The 14,808-nt window shown below is 38.4% G+C and overlaps 1 protein-coding gene across 1 annotated transcript in view; it reads left to right on the forward strand.

The window, feature by feature from the left end:
• TRIP12 (thyroid hormone receptor interactor 12) overlaps positions 1-14,808 on the forward strand; it is a 114,215-nt gene that overhangs the window by 41,834 nt on the left and 57,573 nt on the right. The window contains exons 5-6 of the mRNA XM_042780901.1: positions 6,890-6,995; positions 9,968-10,104. Of these exons, the coding sequence (XP_042636835.1) occupies positions 6,890-6,995; positions 9,968-10,104 (243 nt within the window). The remainder of the gene's footprint in view (positions 1-6,889; positions 6,996-9,967; positions 10,105-14,808) is intronic.

Raw genomic sequence — 14,808 nt, forward strand, 5'->3', positions numbered from 1 at the left:
ACACTTCAGATGTTCTTAATTCATATTGCCAAATCAGTATGTGGAACAGCTGTACATTGGATCGGCAATAGAAATTTGGTTTTGAAAATGCCAGTTGGGATTTAGGTCACTTTCATCAGTAAAACCTGTCCTTTATTTTTATGGAGTGATTTAAAAATAAAAATCTATGATCCCTTTTTATGTAATAGACCACTTTTCATTTTATGAATTTATTTTTTTACCAAAATAACCATTAATAAACATGGATAAACTTGAAAACAGACACATGACAATATTCACGTTAACACCAGGTTCTCGTGGTCCCTGGGGCTGATGTTTAGCATGTATGTGTGCTGCTGGAGGAAATCAAGTTACATACTGAAAATATACCCATCCTTAATTCTATTTATTAGACCCCGTTTTTTCAATGGCAGATGGTCCAGTTACATGATTCCAAACAGAATTCCTGGTCTGCGGTGGTAGTCATGTTCTCTGGTGCTTTTTATGCAGCAAAGTGTGAAGAACAAAGTAGTAGTGGGTGTGAAAACCTTTTTGAAACACATTTGACATGTAAATAAATACATAATTCAATTAATTCATCTCTTTAATTTATAAATGAATGGGGTATTCGTATTTTAAAGATCCCTCATAGCCAGCTGATACCTGTAAATGTGAATGAATTACAGCGATTTTCCAGAGTCAGCTTTCTCTAAGGTCTTATTAACTTTTGCACCTGTTCATAATGGTTTGTCAACTCTGTGTTAAAGAAGAGATCTATTTACCTGCTTTTCCTTACAGGGATATGATAAAAATTAAAAGTAAAATAAAATCAAATTCCTAATATCCTAGAAAGATTAGTATTGAAACTATTCTAACTAAGGTAATGTTTAGGTCTTGCTGTTCTTTGTAAAACATGAAGAGATAATCGTTTCACTTTTATTATGTCTCCGGAGAGTTCTTTTAAATATTTTTAACAGTTTTCTGAAATATAAATGAGCAATCAAACTCTTCTTTTTCTCCTCAGATTTCAGTCTGCTTTAAACCTGGGGTCAGTAAACAGGTTGTGTAAAGTGCGGTATAGTAAATGCCTTAGACTTGCTGATGACACACAGTCTCTGTCATGCATTCTTCCTCTTTTTTTTTTTTTTCCTACAACTTTTAAACCATTCTAAGCCTGTGGGCTGAACAGAAATAGCCCATCAGCTGGATTTGACCCATATTTGACTGTAGTTTGTTGACACCTGCTCTGTACTAAAATGTTAATACAGTAATTACTTACAGTCAGGGTGGTTTTGGTTGTATGTGATGGGGTAGCCAACCAAAATGAAATAGAAAGGGAACTTGTTCATATGATGGTAAGGCCAAGAATATGGCTGCTGACTTCTGGCTTAGCTAGATCCAGGAGCTCAAATAAAGATGGTTCCTGGCAATCCCAAGTTTTGTGATTTAGGAGGCAAAAAGGGAAGACGACACTATCCCATCACTTATGTATCAACCTGAAAGAAAGTTCCTGATTTCATTGGGTAGTATGTCTATCCTTGAACAAATGACTGTGGCAGAGGGAACAGGAAGTGGTATGTTTGAGTACTGATTGGAGATGATGGACGACGTAGTTGGCCAGGCCGGGTCCCACTCAGATGTAGAGGTTTACTGTAAATGGCAGTTTCATCAGTATCATGTGGAAAAAGGGTAGGAGATCGCATCTCAGAGGTTTTAAAATGCAAAAGCGGGTGCTCAGAAAAAGACTTACTGGACATTAAACAGCTGGCATTTATATTTAATGGAGTAATTGTTTTCTGAATAAAGACATTAAGCCAGTCCCATCCATCCCCCTGTATCTCTGCTTGTTTTTCAGACAGCTTTACCAAATATCTTCACATTAGTGTTTGTCTTTATTTCTTACATAACAGAAGGAATTTTCAAGAAATTGGAAAGCTTATTTAATTACTGCATTGTTAGAAAGTTTATTATTGGGGGCTCTTTGAGTCAGAATTGACTCAGCAGCACACAACATAACAGCAATATATTTCCATTGTAAGAATACTAGGTCTGATGTATTTATATACTGTATGAAAGATTAGCATACTTATAACAGATTATCTAAGAACTAAAAATAGAATCAAAAGCATAACAGTGAATATGATTCAGTTGGTAATTTTTAAGTAAGTTAACATAAGAGTAAAAACCACACCTTTCCAGTATTGATTGTGTTCCGTTAATAAAAGTGCCATCTTTGAAAACTCCTTTAATTTTGAATGGAGCTCTAGTGGCGTAGTGCCTTAAGGCATTTGACTGCTAACCAGAAGGCTGGCGGTTCAAACCCCCCAGCCACTCCTCGGAAGGAAGGTTGGGCAATCTCCTTCCATAGAGATACTGCTGGGAAACCCAAGAAGGAGTCACTGTGAATCAGGTCTGGCTTGATGGCAGTGAGTTTTTTTGTTGTTGTTGTTTAGTTTTGAGTAGACAGATCATGTTACTGGTTCTCATTTCTCCTGCAAAATGACAAGAGTTGGGATCATTTCACAGTAGTCTTAATGTAGTGAGAAATAATTCTTTAAAATAGCAATAGGGAAGAAAAACCTGTCATATAACTAGAAAGCACCCAAGAGCATCTTACCTATTTTATATGTAAGAAATGGTCCAGAAAATAAAATAGCTAAGGCCTTTAACAAGCGTCATTCTGTAGATTATTTTAAATTAATTGTTGTATAAAACAATCTAAACTTAAAATCAGATACATAAGAAGTATAATTATTTCACGTTTCAGAGGTTACACTTTACAAAAGGACTAACCATTTAGAAGAAGAACCCTGGACTTTGAGCAAAGCAGTTTTTGGTTGGGAATATTTGGCTTTTTTTTTTTTTTTTTTTAAAGTAAGACATGTTTTGTATTGCAAATCAATCAGAATTTTAAGAGCAGTGCTCACTGCCAGTTTTACTTTTACCCAAAAGACTAAATCTTCTGGGTGGGAATATATTTGTAGGAACCAGTTCATGTATTCTTATACCAATATAATGTCAAAACTTTGAGAGTACTATGTCTAAATCTGATTTCATTATATTACTCAAAGTCTTTGAAGACAAGAATGTATTAGTATGACCAATGGTTCATCTTCAGAGTGGCATTGTAAAAATAAATAATAAATGCAGTTTTCCTGCATTACATAACCCAGGGAAGGGATGTTATATGTGTGTGTGAGAGAGAGAGTATATATGCATTTTAATTGATTTTCAGTAGATTGTAGGTTTACATTTCCCATGTTCCCTCTGAAATATCCCTTGTTTGATCTGAGGAATGCAAGGAAACGTGTGAATTCTACACCAATGCTGTATTTTTGAAGGGAGAGTTTGAAAGGTTTCTAAATGAACCAATAAAGCAAAAATTTAACACCTTGCAAGAAGTATATTGAAGGTCTTTGTTCTGCTTCAAAATAAACTTAGGAATTATTGTGTAGACTGAGTTACATACCTATAAAGCAAGTCAGTTAATAATTTTGGGCCTGGAAAACTAGGAATCTCATCCATAACTTTGTAGCCCCAAGTTATAGGATACATCTCAAAGTACTTTTGAAAAATTCAAATAGCTAGTATAAAATTAGGAGCTCTGGTAGCATAGTGCCTAAGGCACTTGACTGCTAACCAGGAGGCTGGCGGTTCAAACCCACCAGCCACTCCTCGGAAGGAAGGTTGGGCAATCCTACTTCCGTAGTGATAACTGCCTCAGAAACCCAAGGAGGGGGTCGCTAGGAGTCGGGGCCAACTCAATGGCAAATAACAACAACAACAACAGTATAAAATTAAGAGGATGGTGGGTTCTGGCATAGTTAATTTGCTGAATGACCAGAAGAAAGTTAAAATTATCCCCATCTTCTAGGAAGGACTCAGCTGATCTTGTGAAACACATGTCCAACTTTTGGAAGGATGATCCATCTAAGGAATTTATATAGTTCTTCCAAGGTTTGATTTGTTTAGAAATGTTGAGAAGTTACCACCTGCCAATCTTCACTGCATGTGAGCTGTTCTGGTCCAGGTTTTAGAGCAGGGCAATGTATAAAAGTTACCTGTGTGCCATCTGGGCTAAGGTTATAGATACCTGAATAGCTACTTCTTTGCCATGAAAGTATCTTCCAGACAAGAGAATGTGTGGGCTTGTCTCTCCTCATCTCCCCAGCTAGATGGAGTAGGTTAAATCAGCCATGTGCACTGTGCTGTGAGCTTATGATGGGAGTTAGGAATAGTTTTCTTTCCACTTTGTTCTGATTCTTCCCTGCCCTACTTCTCTGTACCTTAGTATGGTACAGAGTTTAACACCAGAATGGGTAACACAGATCGTGGCACATCCATACAGAGGAATACCACTCAACAGGAAAAAGGGATGGACTGCTAATACATGCAGCAACATGAACTCCATCTTCAAAAACATGAGGCTGAATGAAAGCAGCCTTACAGAAAGGCTGCATGTTGTATGATTCCCTTTATGGGAAATTCTAGAATAGGTGAAATGGTGACAAAAAGGCAGGAAGACTTTTCAGGAGTGGCATTGTTCATGTCTTGATCATGATGTTGATTACATACATGGGTGAGAGCATTTGTCAAAACTCATTGAACCGTATACTTTAAATATGTGCATTTTATCACTGAAGTTGAGAAAAGTTTAACACCACTGTCTTTACAGCATGTGCAATGCAAGTGGATAAAAAAGTTATTAAAAAGAATGCTAACATCTCAGATCAGTACTATAGTAGCTCACAGTACATAAAGTTGAATATTTTACTTTAAATGGTTTTTTCCATTCTTGATGTTCACCTTTGAGGGGAGCATACATAGTAAGGTGTGTGGCAGGGACTAACCAAAACAGGGTGGAAAAAAAACTATTTATGACTAATATTATTCAAATAGATGTAACAATTTAAGTTTCTATCTGTAACCCTGTCATGGTTATATATATTGAAACTTTAATATCACATGAACTAAGTAATACAGTAAAACTTGTAAAAGCTGGAACCCCCTCTTAGAGAAGGGAAACTGACCTATTTGCCGTTAATAGAAATCAAAAAGTGCTAAGACTGCATCCTGTCAAAGGCGGTAAACTTGCAAGATGCGGAAAACTTATATAAGGCGGTCTGTCGGGTTCTGGCTCTCACCAGTTTTCCTGTGCTAGTGAGGGTCTTCACAGGTCTTAACAAAGCCTTATAAGCAAAATCATTTTTTATGATCATTAGAGTGTTTTAATGTAATGTGGAATTGTGGCTGTCATTTTCTCCTCACTCCAAACTGTACAGTTTTTAGTTTAAATAGTTACACAATTCACATAGTAAGACAAGTGTAGTTTTAATATTTCCTTAATATTAAGAAAAGTGGTAATACTTACCTGAACATTAGGCTAGCCGCACTGATCTTTTCACGTACCCTGTCAGTCCCTCAGGTGACCTGAGAGAGTGCCAAGTGCCAAGGTGGAATAGTCTAGGTTGTCAGGCATAGCTTGCAAGTCTGGCTGTTTGCTAGGCAGAAAAATAACATAAAAATACATCAAAATTGAAGAAACCCTTAAACCAGTGTTCTTGCCCCACTGGAAGTTTCCTTCTTTGATCCTTTGTGCCAATTTTTGAGGTGTGTAAGTATTTTCCTGACAGTGAAATTGAAGGAAAAATCCTGAAAACTATGATTTAGATTTCTAAATGGTAATGTTTGCATGAACATAGATTTTTGTCTTTGAAGCTTCTGTTTTGTATTCAAAGATTCTTGGGCAGCTTGCTTTTTGCTTAGCAACTTTTAATATATATGGTATAAGAGTCATCCCAAATGGAATGAACTGAAGTTTTTAATTGCATCTCAAAAGGTCAAGATGTCTAAAATACTGGTTTTTCTTTTTACCACCTCTTGCCCAGACTTTTTACTGATGTCTTTAACAAAATCTAATGAATAAAAAAATCTCCCTTTCTTTCTACTTTAAAGCAATAAAGTGGCCAAAAATTAAACTTTCTGGGGAAAAAGGAACTACTGCATAATTGATCTGTGGATAGGTCAACATCTATATAAGATGACACCATAGTTCTCATGGAAATAGGATTCTTAGCATTGGGGACCTTTTACTACTGGAGGGCTCTGCTTAGGTAGATGGCTGTGACACAGTTTGTCCTCTTGGATGATAACATTGTTTTGGTGGAGGTAGGGTGCTGCATTTGCGATTTGCGCCTTGTTCATTAAATATTAACTTTCATTGCTTTTTAGAATTGATTAACCCTGTAAAGATACTTGTTAGCTTCCAGAATAACATGCAAAGTGTATTTGATTGCCTTTCTCCCCTTACTTATGTGTTATTCTGTAAATTGGACGTTTCACTAATGTTCATTTCAAGTATATGTTCCTTACTCATGGGGTAGGTAAAGACTTTTTTTTCTCATGGCCTTATTGAGAGCTGTATATAAACTAGGTGAAGTGGGACAATGTAAGCACTAAGTAATAAAGTGCTGAATGAAATGTAGTACAGTCCTCAGCCACACACAGTGTATTTGCAAAGAAACAAACATACCCACAAACCTCCTCTTGGCTTTAGTAACTAGAAAAGAGGAGCAAAGGAGATGAGATGTGGTAGGAACTTTGGAAGAGTTGGTTTGGGAGAGCAGGGAGTGGGCCAGCTTGAGTTGGTTTGGGAGAGCAGGGAGTGGGCCAGCTTGAGTCAAGGTCTGTACTGGGCCAGAGGAGAAGACTGATCCTTAACTGGGGTGCCCTGCACCATTTTAACCTTCCCAGTGTAAATAGGCTATGTCAGGCAGGTCCAGCTCTGGAAAATGTACCAGGTGTACCGCTAGGGAGGCTGTGGGAAGAGGACAGGATGAAGACTTTCCTGATTTTTAATTCACAGTAACTTCTCTTTTTAAAATTTTGCTTTTATATTTCCCATGTATAGGTTTAAGAAAATCTACCAAGAAGCGCAGTGAGTCCCCACCTGCTGAGCTCCCCAGTTTGAGGCGGAGCACACGCCAAAAGACCACGGGCTCCTGCGCTAGTACCAGGTACTAAGCCAGTTTCCTTCTTCAGGTTCTGGTGACGTTGTTCTCTCTGTTGTTCTGAACTGTCATCAAAATCCTTAGCCCTACAGGTGCAAAACAAAATTGAAGTACAGTAATTTGAGTAGTGTAACATAACAAGTATTGTTTCATGAATTCTTCCCTAATATTTATTTACATGTTTTCACTAAGTTTTAGTCATACTCTCTATGTATTTTATTTTTAAATTTTTTTGACAGCACTTTCATCCTCTGTTGTTTCTTCTGTTGATGCGTTGTGCTCTCAGAGCTGTTGCCAGTAGTTGGACATTTACATTGTTTACAGGGTTTCAGTCTGCCAGACAAATCTCTTAATGAGCATCGTCATGTGGATTTAGGTTATTTTTAAAGGTAGCTAAATTTCCTATTAGTGGATTCAAAAGAGTCTGTGTTAATGGCTATAATAATGCTTATTTAGTTTCTGAAAGAGTTGTTACCTAATAAAGTTCAGTTATTTGCTAAGCTATTGCATTTAACAGGTGAAGAGAAAATAGCACTTAATTGTCCTTTTCTATTACAACACCTACTCCCCAAGGAAAAGTGTGGGCATTGTGTGTGTTCTCTCATGTCTCCCATTTCCCGTTTCGCCAGTTGCTGTCTTAAAATTCATTTTCAGAAAGTGTGCTACCTTTGATTTGATATGGTGTATTATTTCAAATACCTTTTATCAACTGACTGGAAATCTTACCTTAAAGTTAAAAATGTTTTTCTCACAATTTTCTCACAAGGGTCAAGTATGCCCTTGTGCTGCTTCTTATACAACAGCCAGATAAGACTTCTTCCTCTTTCATGTGTCATCTGCTCCCTCTACTAAATCTACTAAATACAACTAGTCCCCTACTTATGATGCATTCGAGTTACAGCTAACCACACTTAACAACTGTTCATTTTGTTTTATTGTACTTCTTACCATTAGTAATATGTACTACATACAATGTTGCAGTTCATAATGTGCTGATGTTATCTTTATCTGTAAGTTTATATGTAATGTTTCAAACCTCCAAAGACAACTATAGATCAGATTTGTAAAGATACTGATAATAAGAGGCAATGATAATGAAAACTTGATATATAAAAAAACATGAGGTATTTCACATAGATAAGAACCGCCTTATGACAGTCATCAGGCTAGAACCCCATCATGTCGGGGATCACCTGTGTGTTAAAAACCGGTGGTGGGAGAATGATTTTAGTTTACAGTCTTTCTACTCTAAACTTAGAAAGTAGAAAGGTTTTTCAACACTACTATTAGTTCTTCTGACTGCTGTTTACAGTCTAAACGCCAGGGCATGAACAAACAGCATGACTTACTGCCCTGGAGTCGTAAGAAAAGTACCCTTGCCACTTTAACCCCTACTTTTGCACTTATTTCTTAGTTCTTTAGTAAATTAGAGGGAATTGCTACACCTGTTGGCTTTTGAGTTTTCTTAGTAATAACTGTTATGAGGGCTTCACAGAAAATTAGTTCTTTGGAACTTTTCTCCTTATTGGGTCTGAATTTGAAATCTGGTCTACCCAAGGTTTATAGCCTGAGATATAAACTGAGTTCAGCATGGTTAAAAATTAATCTTAAAGTTGCTATGACGTTGGGGGACTGGTGGTGTGATTGTCTCACTCTGCCTTCTTCTGCAGCCTTTTTTCATTCTACTCATTGCCCTTTTTGTTAAAGGGTAGGAACTCACTCACAGTACACAGCTGTTTAATCACCTGCTAGAGATGCTCTTCATCTCAAACCTGTCCTGAATTAGTTGAGATTCCTCTTATATTTAGAGCCTTCATAGCCCATGTTGGGTGTATCTATGTCTGTCCCCTGGAGGGCAGCAGCCCTATGTATCCAATGTTCTGCACAGCATTTGTCACATGGGTGGTGTAAACTCAATGTTGAATGAATGAATGAAGATAAATCCCACTAGTTTGTAGCTGGTAAATGGGTTTAGAAAGAGCAGTTTCCTATGAAGGGAGGACTGGCTAAGCAATCCTCCTTTAGGGAGGGTCTTCACTAATGAATACCCTCTTCTGGCGCTCTCGGGTGATGGACAGGCTTCATTGCCACAGTAGTTCTGTCTACTGCTTTATGGTTCTTTAAAGTTTTTACTAGGTGGCAGCTGATTTGATTGTGATTTGACTTTAGTCTAAAACATTTCCTTTTAGCCATTGAAATAAACTCTCTCCCTCCTGAAATTAGTTTAGTTGTGGTAACTTCTGCATTTCCTAAGTGGATTTGGGGAGCTGCTGTATAAAGCTATCAAGGTGGAATAATTTGAGGAGTGTTTTGTTTCTACCTCTGATTTGCTTACTAATTTCTATTAAAATAGAAAAAAATTCATCTTCAGTAAAATGTAATTAGCTTTATGAGGAATTCCTTTTTCCATCTCTTATTCTGTGCCTTTATCCTAAAAAAAAAAAAGATGTCATCTGTATTGATTGATAAACATTAAATCCTTAATTCGTTACTTTAAAGAAGGGATTTATTGTCCCTTATTGAGATAGTTTTTATTTTTCAGTGGTCTGGGTAACCTGGAATTTAGGTGATGGGAATATATTCCCTGTCTTCTTTCTTCCTCCCCTGTCCCCGTTGTCAGGTGTTAGTCCAAAGTATCTAACTGACCCATCATTCACCCTGGAACTAGTGCTTTATTAAATGAATGGGATTTCCTCTGCAGGAGGGGTGACTTCTCTTTCAGTTGGAAGTGTTTAAAATCATTTCAGTCTGTAGGCTCCTGGGAGCACAAGAGTTTGAGTTGTGAATGTGCTGTAACTTGGAAGAATTTTAAAAATACAAAGTGTTGCCTGTTACACATAGTGATTTTCTGCAACAGTTTTTACTGTGTAAAAAAAAGAAGAAGAAGAAGAAACTGGCTTTGTGTTCCATGAATTTGAGCTTTGTGCTCTATACATTGCTCCTGGTTCACTGCCTGTGATGACATGTGTCTGTCGTAGTCGGCGAGGCTCTGGCCTGGGCAAAAGAGGAGCAGCTGAGGCTCGTCGGCAGGAGAAGATGGCAGACCCTGAGAGCAACCAGGAGACGGTCAATTCTTCAGCTGCACGCACAGACGAAACACCCCAAGGAGCTGCAGGTAGATGGGCACTTGCTATCTGTAGGATGCATTTCTGTCCTTGACAGATTTGTTTAGTGATAAATGACCTTTTATGTAATACTAAGTATAATGGTAGAGAAGGGACAGGAATATACTAGATGTTACCATCTGGTTTTGCTTGTTTCTTGTTTCACTTTACAGGCTTGGTGTTTTGATTAATTGGATTTATTTGTTGCTGCTGCTGCTGTTTTTTTAATTCTTAACCAAATCCGAATTTGTCCTAATTCTATCCAAAGGGCTTTTGGGAGGCGGGGAAGTCTCTTTCTCTTTAAGTTTCTCATATATTGACTCATACATACATACAAGGGAGTTCTGGTGGCATGGTGCCAAAGGCATTTGACTGCTAACCAGAAGGCTGGCGGTTCAAACCCACCAGCCACTCCTTGGAAGGAAGGTTGGGCAATCTACTTCTGTAGAGATACTGCCTCGGAAACCCCAGGATGGGTCGCTATGAGTCGGGACCAGCTTGATGGCAGTGAGTTTGGTTTTTCGGTTTTTATATACATAAAATAATTGTGCATTGATATTTTGAAAGACTTTAAATTCCTAATAAAAGTGTAAGGATGTGGTTAAAATTGCTTCATTTTATATGTTCAATTTACAGTTTTGTCGTTCCTAAAAGTAATAAGTATTTAGTTTGAATCTGAGCAACTTGAGTAGTATTTATACTTTCACTTTCCTTGATTCTTTAGCACAGCAACAGTCAAGGCTGCTCCACCCCCCTCAGCTCTAAATACATGTTGGTCAGCAGTACCAAAACAAGGCTGTGACTTCAACAGTTACTTGTGGCTAACAAGTGGTAAAATGTAGTTGTCACTGACATGTCTCATTAAAATGATCAGGAGATAAAAAGAGCATCGTTGTTATTGTTTTGTGCCATAGAGTCGGCGGACTGATAGCAACCCCTCCTTGGGTTGCTGAGGCAGTATCACTACGGAAGTAGATTGCCCCATCTTCCGTCCGAGGAGTGGCTGGTGGGTTTGAACCACCAGCCTTCTGGTTAGCAGTCAAGTGCCTTAGGCAGTGTGCTACCAGAGCTCCTAAAAAGAGCATTACAACCCATCATTATGAACAGATTAGGTGTGAGTCCCAGGAATGGTGTAATCAGGGTGATTACATGGTGGTTTAGATGTAGGCCTACCTGTTACTGCTTTTGAACCAAGTTATTTCATGTACTGTTTCTTAATTTTAGAATATGTGCTGGTTTTCTTTCATTCTTTTGTATGTCCTAAGTTGTCAGAAAGTTTCTAGTTTGCCTTCTACTGTGTGCGTTTTGTGCCTGTATTCTTAGTATTTTGCCTTATTTAGCATTTTACCACCCTGCTTTTCCAGTTTTATATGATACATTATATGGTGATCCTGTAGAATTTCTTTTGGTGGGTAGAGCCATTTGGGGTAAGTTTTTCCTCTGAAGGATTAAGTGGTAGATTTTTGGTAAAAATGCATCCATGGTACATGAAGCTCATTGAAGCAGCTCATGACACAGCCTGTCCTTCCCAGTCTTTTAAAGTGGGGCACTTCCCGATTGGATGGCAGCATGGAACTGCTGTGTGTGTTGTTAGAAGAGACTCATTACAATGATGGCAATAGCTAGCACTCACAGTGTGCTTCTGCTATTGCAGACATGCTTTTAAGCGCTTTACATATAGTCTCATTTAATATTCAAAACAATCTACTGAGGTGTAAGTCCTATTATCTACACTTTATAAGTGAGGAAAATGAAGACACAGTGGACAAGCTCGCCCAAGGTTACCAGCTCGGGTATATGACTCTCAAATCCAGGTCTGAGAAATAAAGAGCACATTTGTAATAGGTGTGCCGTTCTCTAGCACTACAGCTTATCACTATGTCTCTATCACGGTGGCTGGAACGATGGACTCTGGTATAGCAAGGATCGTGGGGCTGGCACAGGACTGGGCAGTGTTTTGTTCTGCTGTGCATAGGGTCGCTGTGAGTCAGAGATGACTCGCTGGCACCTAACAATAGCTAGGAGAGACTTTGTTGTATTCATATGGATAGAATCAGAGACCAAGACACAGGGTTGGGTATAAAATTTTGATCCCTTGTGTATTTACCTGCGGGGATAAAACTTCAGACTCTGCCTTGCTAAACATTCATGAATGTTACCAATTGCCATCAAGTCAATTTCAACTCATGGCAACCCCATTGTGTCAGAGTAGAACTGTACTCCATAGGGTTTTCAGTGGCTCATTTTTCAGAAGTTAGATCACCAATCAAGCCTGCCTTCTGAGGCATCTTTGGATGGACTTGAACCTCCAACCTTGAACTTGGGTGAACTTGAACCTCCAACAGCTGAGCACATTAACTGTACCATCCCGAGATGCCCCCCCCCCTTAAGTTTACTGCCCTTCATATTTAAAATCACAGTGTGATACAGGTATTTTCCAAATTTATGTGCTGTAACCAGAAAACTAAACCCACTGCCATCAAGTCAGTTCCTACTCATAGCAACCCTTTAGGGCAGAGTAGAAATGCCCCATAGGATTTCTAAGGCTGTAAATCTTTACAGAAACAAACTGCCTCATCTTTGTCCCACTAAGTGGTTGGTGGGTTCGAACTTCCAACCTTTGGGTTAGCATCCCAATGCTTTAACAACTATACCACCAAGAGCTCTTTTATATGCTAGTGATAAAAGAAACATTTTGTCATGTTCACTGGTTTTAGGAACAGTACTTGCTTCCATGACATTGTGGAGGATGGATCCCTTGTGGACTGCAGGAATTCTCTACTTGCTCACTAAAGTATAGAGGGGGAAGAAGCTAATTGTCAGCTTTACATTAAGTTCTTCAATATAATGTGCTTTTGTTTACAATGTGTAATACAGGAATTTAAAGAAAAACAAAAACTTGAAAAGTAATGCAGGATTCATGTTGATGATGGTAAATAGAGCACATAAGAAAAACAGTTTTTGGCAGGTGTCCAGTCTACCATTTGTATAAGACTCCCTTCATTTGAAACATTTCTTTTGAAATGTGTTAACCATTTCAAAAAGATTCATTTGTTTACATTGGAGTTATTTATTTAAAAGAAAATGATATCTTCTGACCTGTGTGCGTGAAATCATTGACATTAAAAATCTCTTTTTTCACATGCAGATGTTAAAGCATTGTTCCGTCTTTGGCAGACTTCCTTCTGTCACCCTGACTTTGCCAGTCTGTTGACATTGAGAATAGGTTGTTGATAATGACTGTTTACAGAATGCTTTACCCATGTTCTTGCTGGTTCATCCTGAAGTGTGATGGGATGCAGACCCTCATGTTCCCCTCAAGCCGACCACCTTTGGACTTCCTAGGAGAAATGCCACCCTTTCAAGTTGAGGGCTAACGTGTTCTCTTCATTGTTCGGGAGTCAGAGCCAGACTCCTGCATGTTCTTTCTTGGTTTGGAGACTTGTCTTTGAAGCCCTTTACCATGTTAGACTCACCAGAGATACTTATGGTGGGGACTGTTCTACACCTGCAAAACAGTAAAACAGCAAGGAAACATATTCTGTGTTCTGCCACCTACAGTTTGCATTGAGAATCTTCTTAAGAAATGAACAGGATCAGATAGGCAAAAGAGAGGAACCCAGTTTTGTAAACTTTTCTCTCCCTGATTCCTTTTGCTTAGTACCGCGATAAATAATACTGCTACCGTATTACTTGATGGCAGGACCCTCATTGAGCCTCACTGAGGCTTAATTACATTCCTCACAACTGTTCTTCTGGCTTTACTCCAAAGTTGTCATGACACTTTTTTTTTCCCATGACATTTTTTCTAAAGTTTTCCTGTTGTCTCCTGTACTTGTTCATCTATCTGATAACTCTAGGCCTTTCCTGTCAAGTAAAATTTAATTCCACGAACTTTCTAATATTTTTTTTGTTTGCTACATAAGACATTGCATCAGTTAAAATATAAAAACTTGGAGCTCCAAAATAAAATTCTTGTAGGCTGACTTAAAAAAATGTTCTCTACTGTTTCTTTCAAGTGTGTATTGTCAACTCTTTCACATGGTGCTGTGAAGATTGGCGAAGACTAGACAGGAAGAGTAACTTTTTTTTTTTTTTTAAATTTAGATAGTGTTTCGAATCTGGCATTGGAATTCCCTGCTGATAAACTATGTTTTATATTTCTTTTTGGGGCCAATCTTGTGCATGCATGCTTAGATCAAGGTGTGAAGTGCTACTGAAGCACCTTCCCACCCATACGTTAGTGATTGACAAGTTCTCACCTGTGTGACTCCACAAACACCCATTTCTAATTACATGAGCCCGAAGGTTGGACAGTCTACTTCTGTACTGATATTGCCTCAGAAACCCAAGGAGGGGTTGCTATGAGTCTGGTTTGACTGGACGGCACATAACAGCAACAACAACAAGGCTAGGCTAGGATGGTTTATCTAAATTTGGAAAAAGTATGTACAGTGGTCCCTGGATTACCTGTAACCTCCGATTTACAACTCATACTTGGCCCTTTAATGTTATGTAAATGTCCCCTCTCTTTGAAACAGTTGAACTAGCCTTTGCAACAGATTCTTTACCACAATCATTTTCACTTGCTGCCTGTGTACCTTTTAAATCATTGAAAAGTCTCTGAGCCTTTTCTTGCCCTACAGTAAGGCGAAATAAGAATTGTGTGCATCTTTTCCAACTTGGGGATCTCGTTCAGAACCCAGGAGCTACCT

This window comes from Orycteropus afer, unplaced genomic scaffold, assembly GCF_000298275.1.
Source record: "Orycteropus afer afer isolate SDZICR_OR568_19922 unplaced genomic scaffold, OryAfe1.0 scaffold00006, whole genome shotgun sequence".
Taxonomy (NCBI): domain Eukaryota; kingdom Metazoa; phylum Chordata; class Mammalia; order Tubulidentata; family Orycteropodidae; genus Orycteropus; species Orycteropus afer.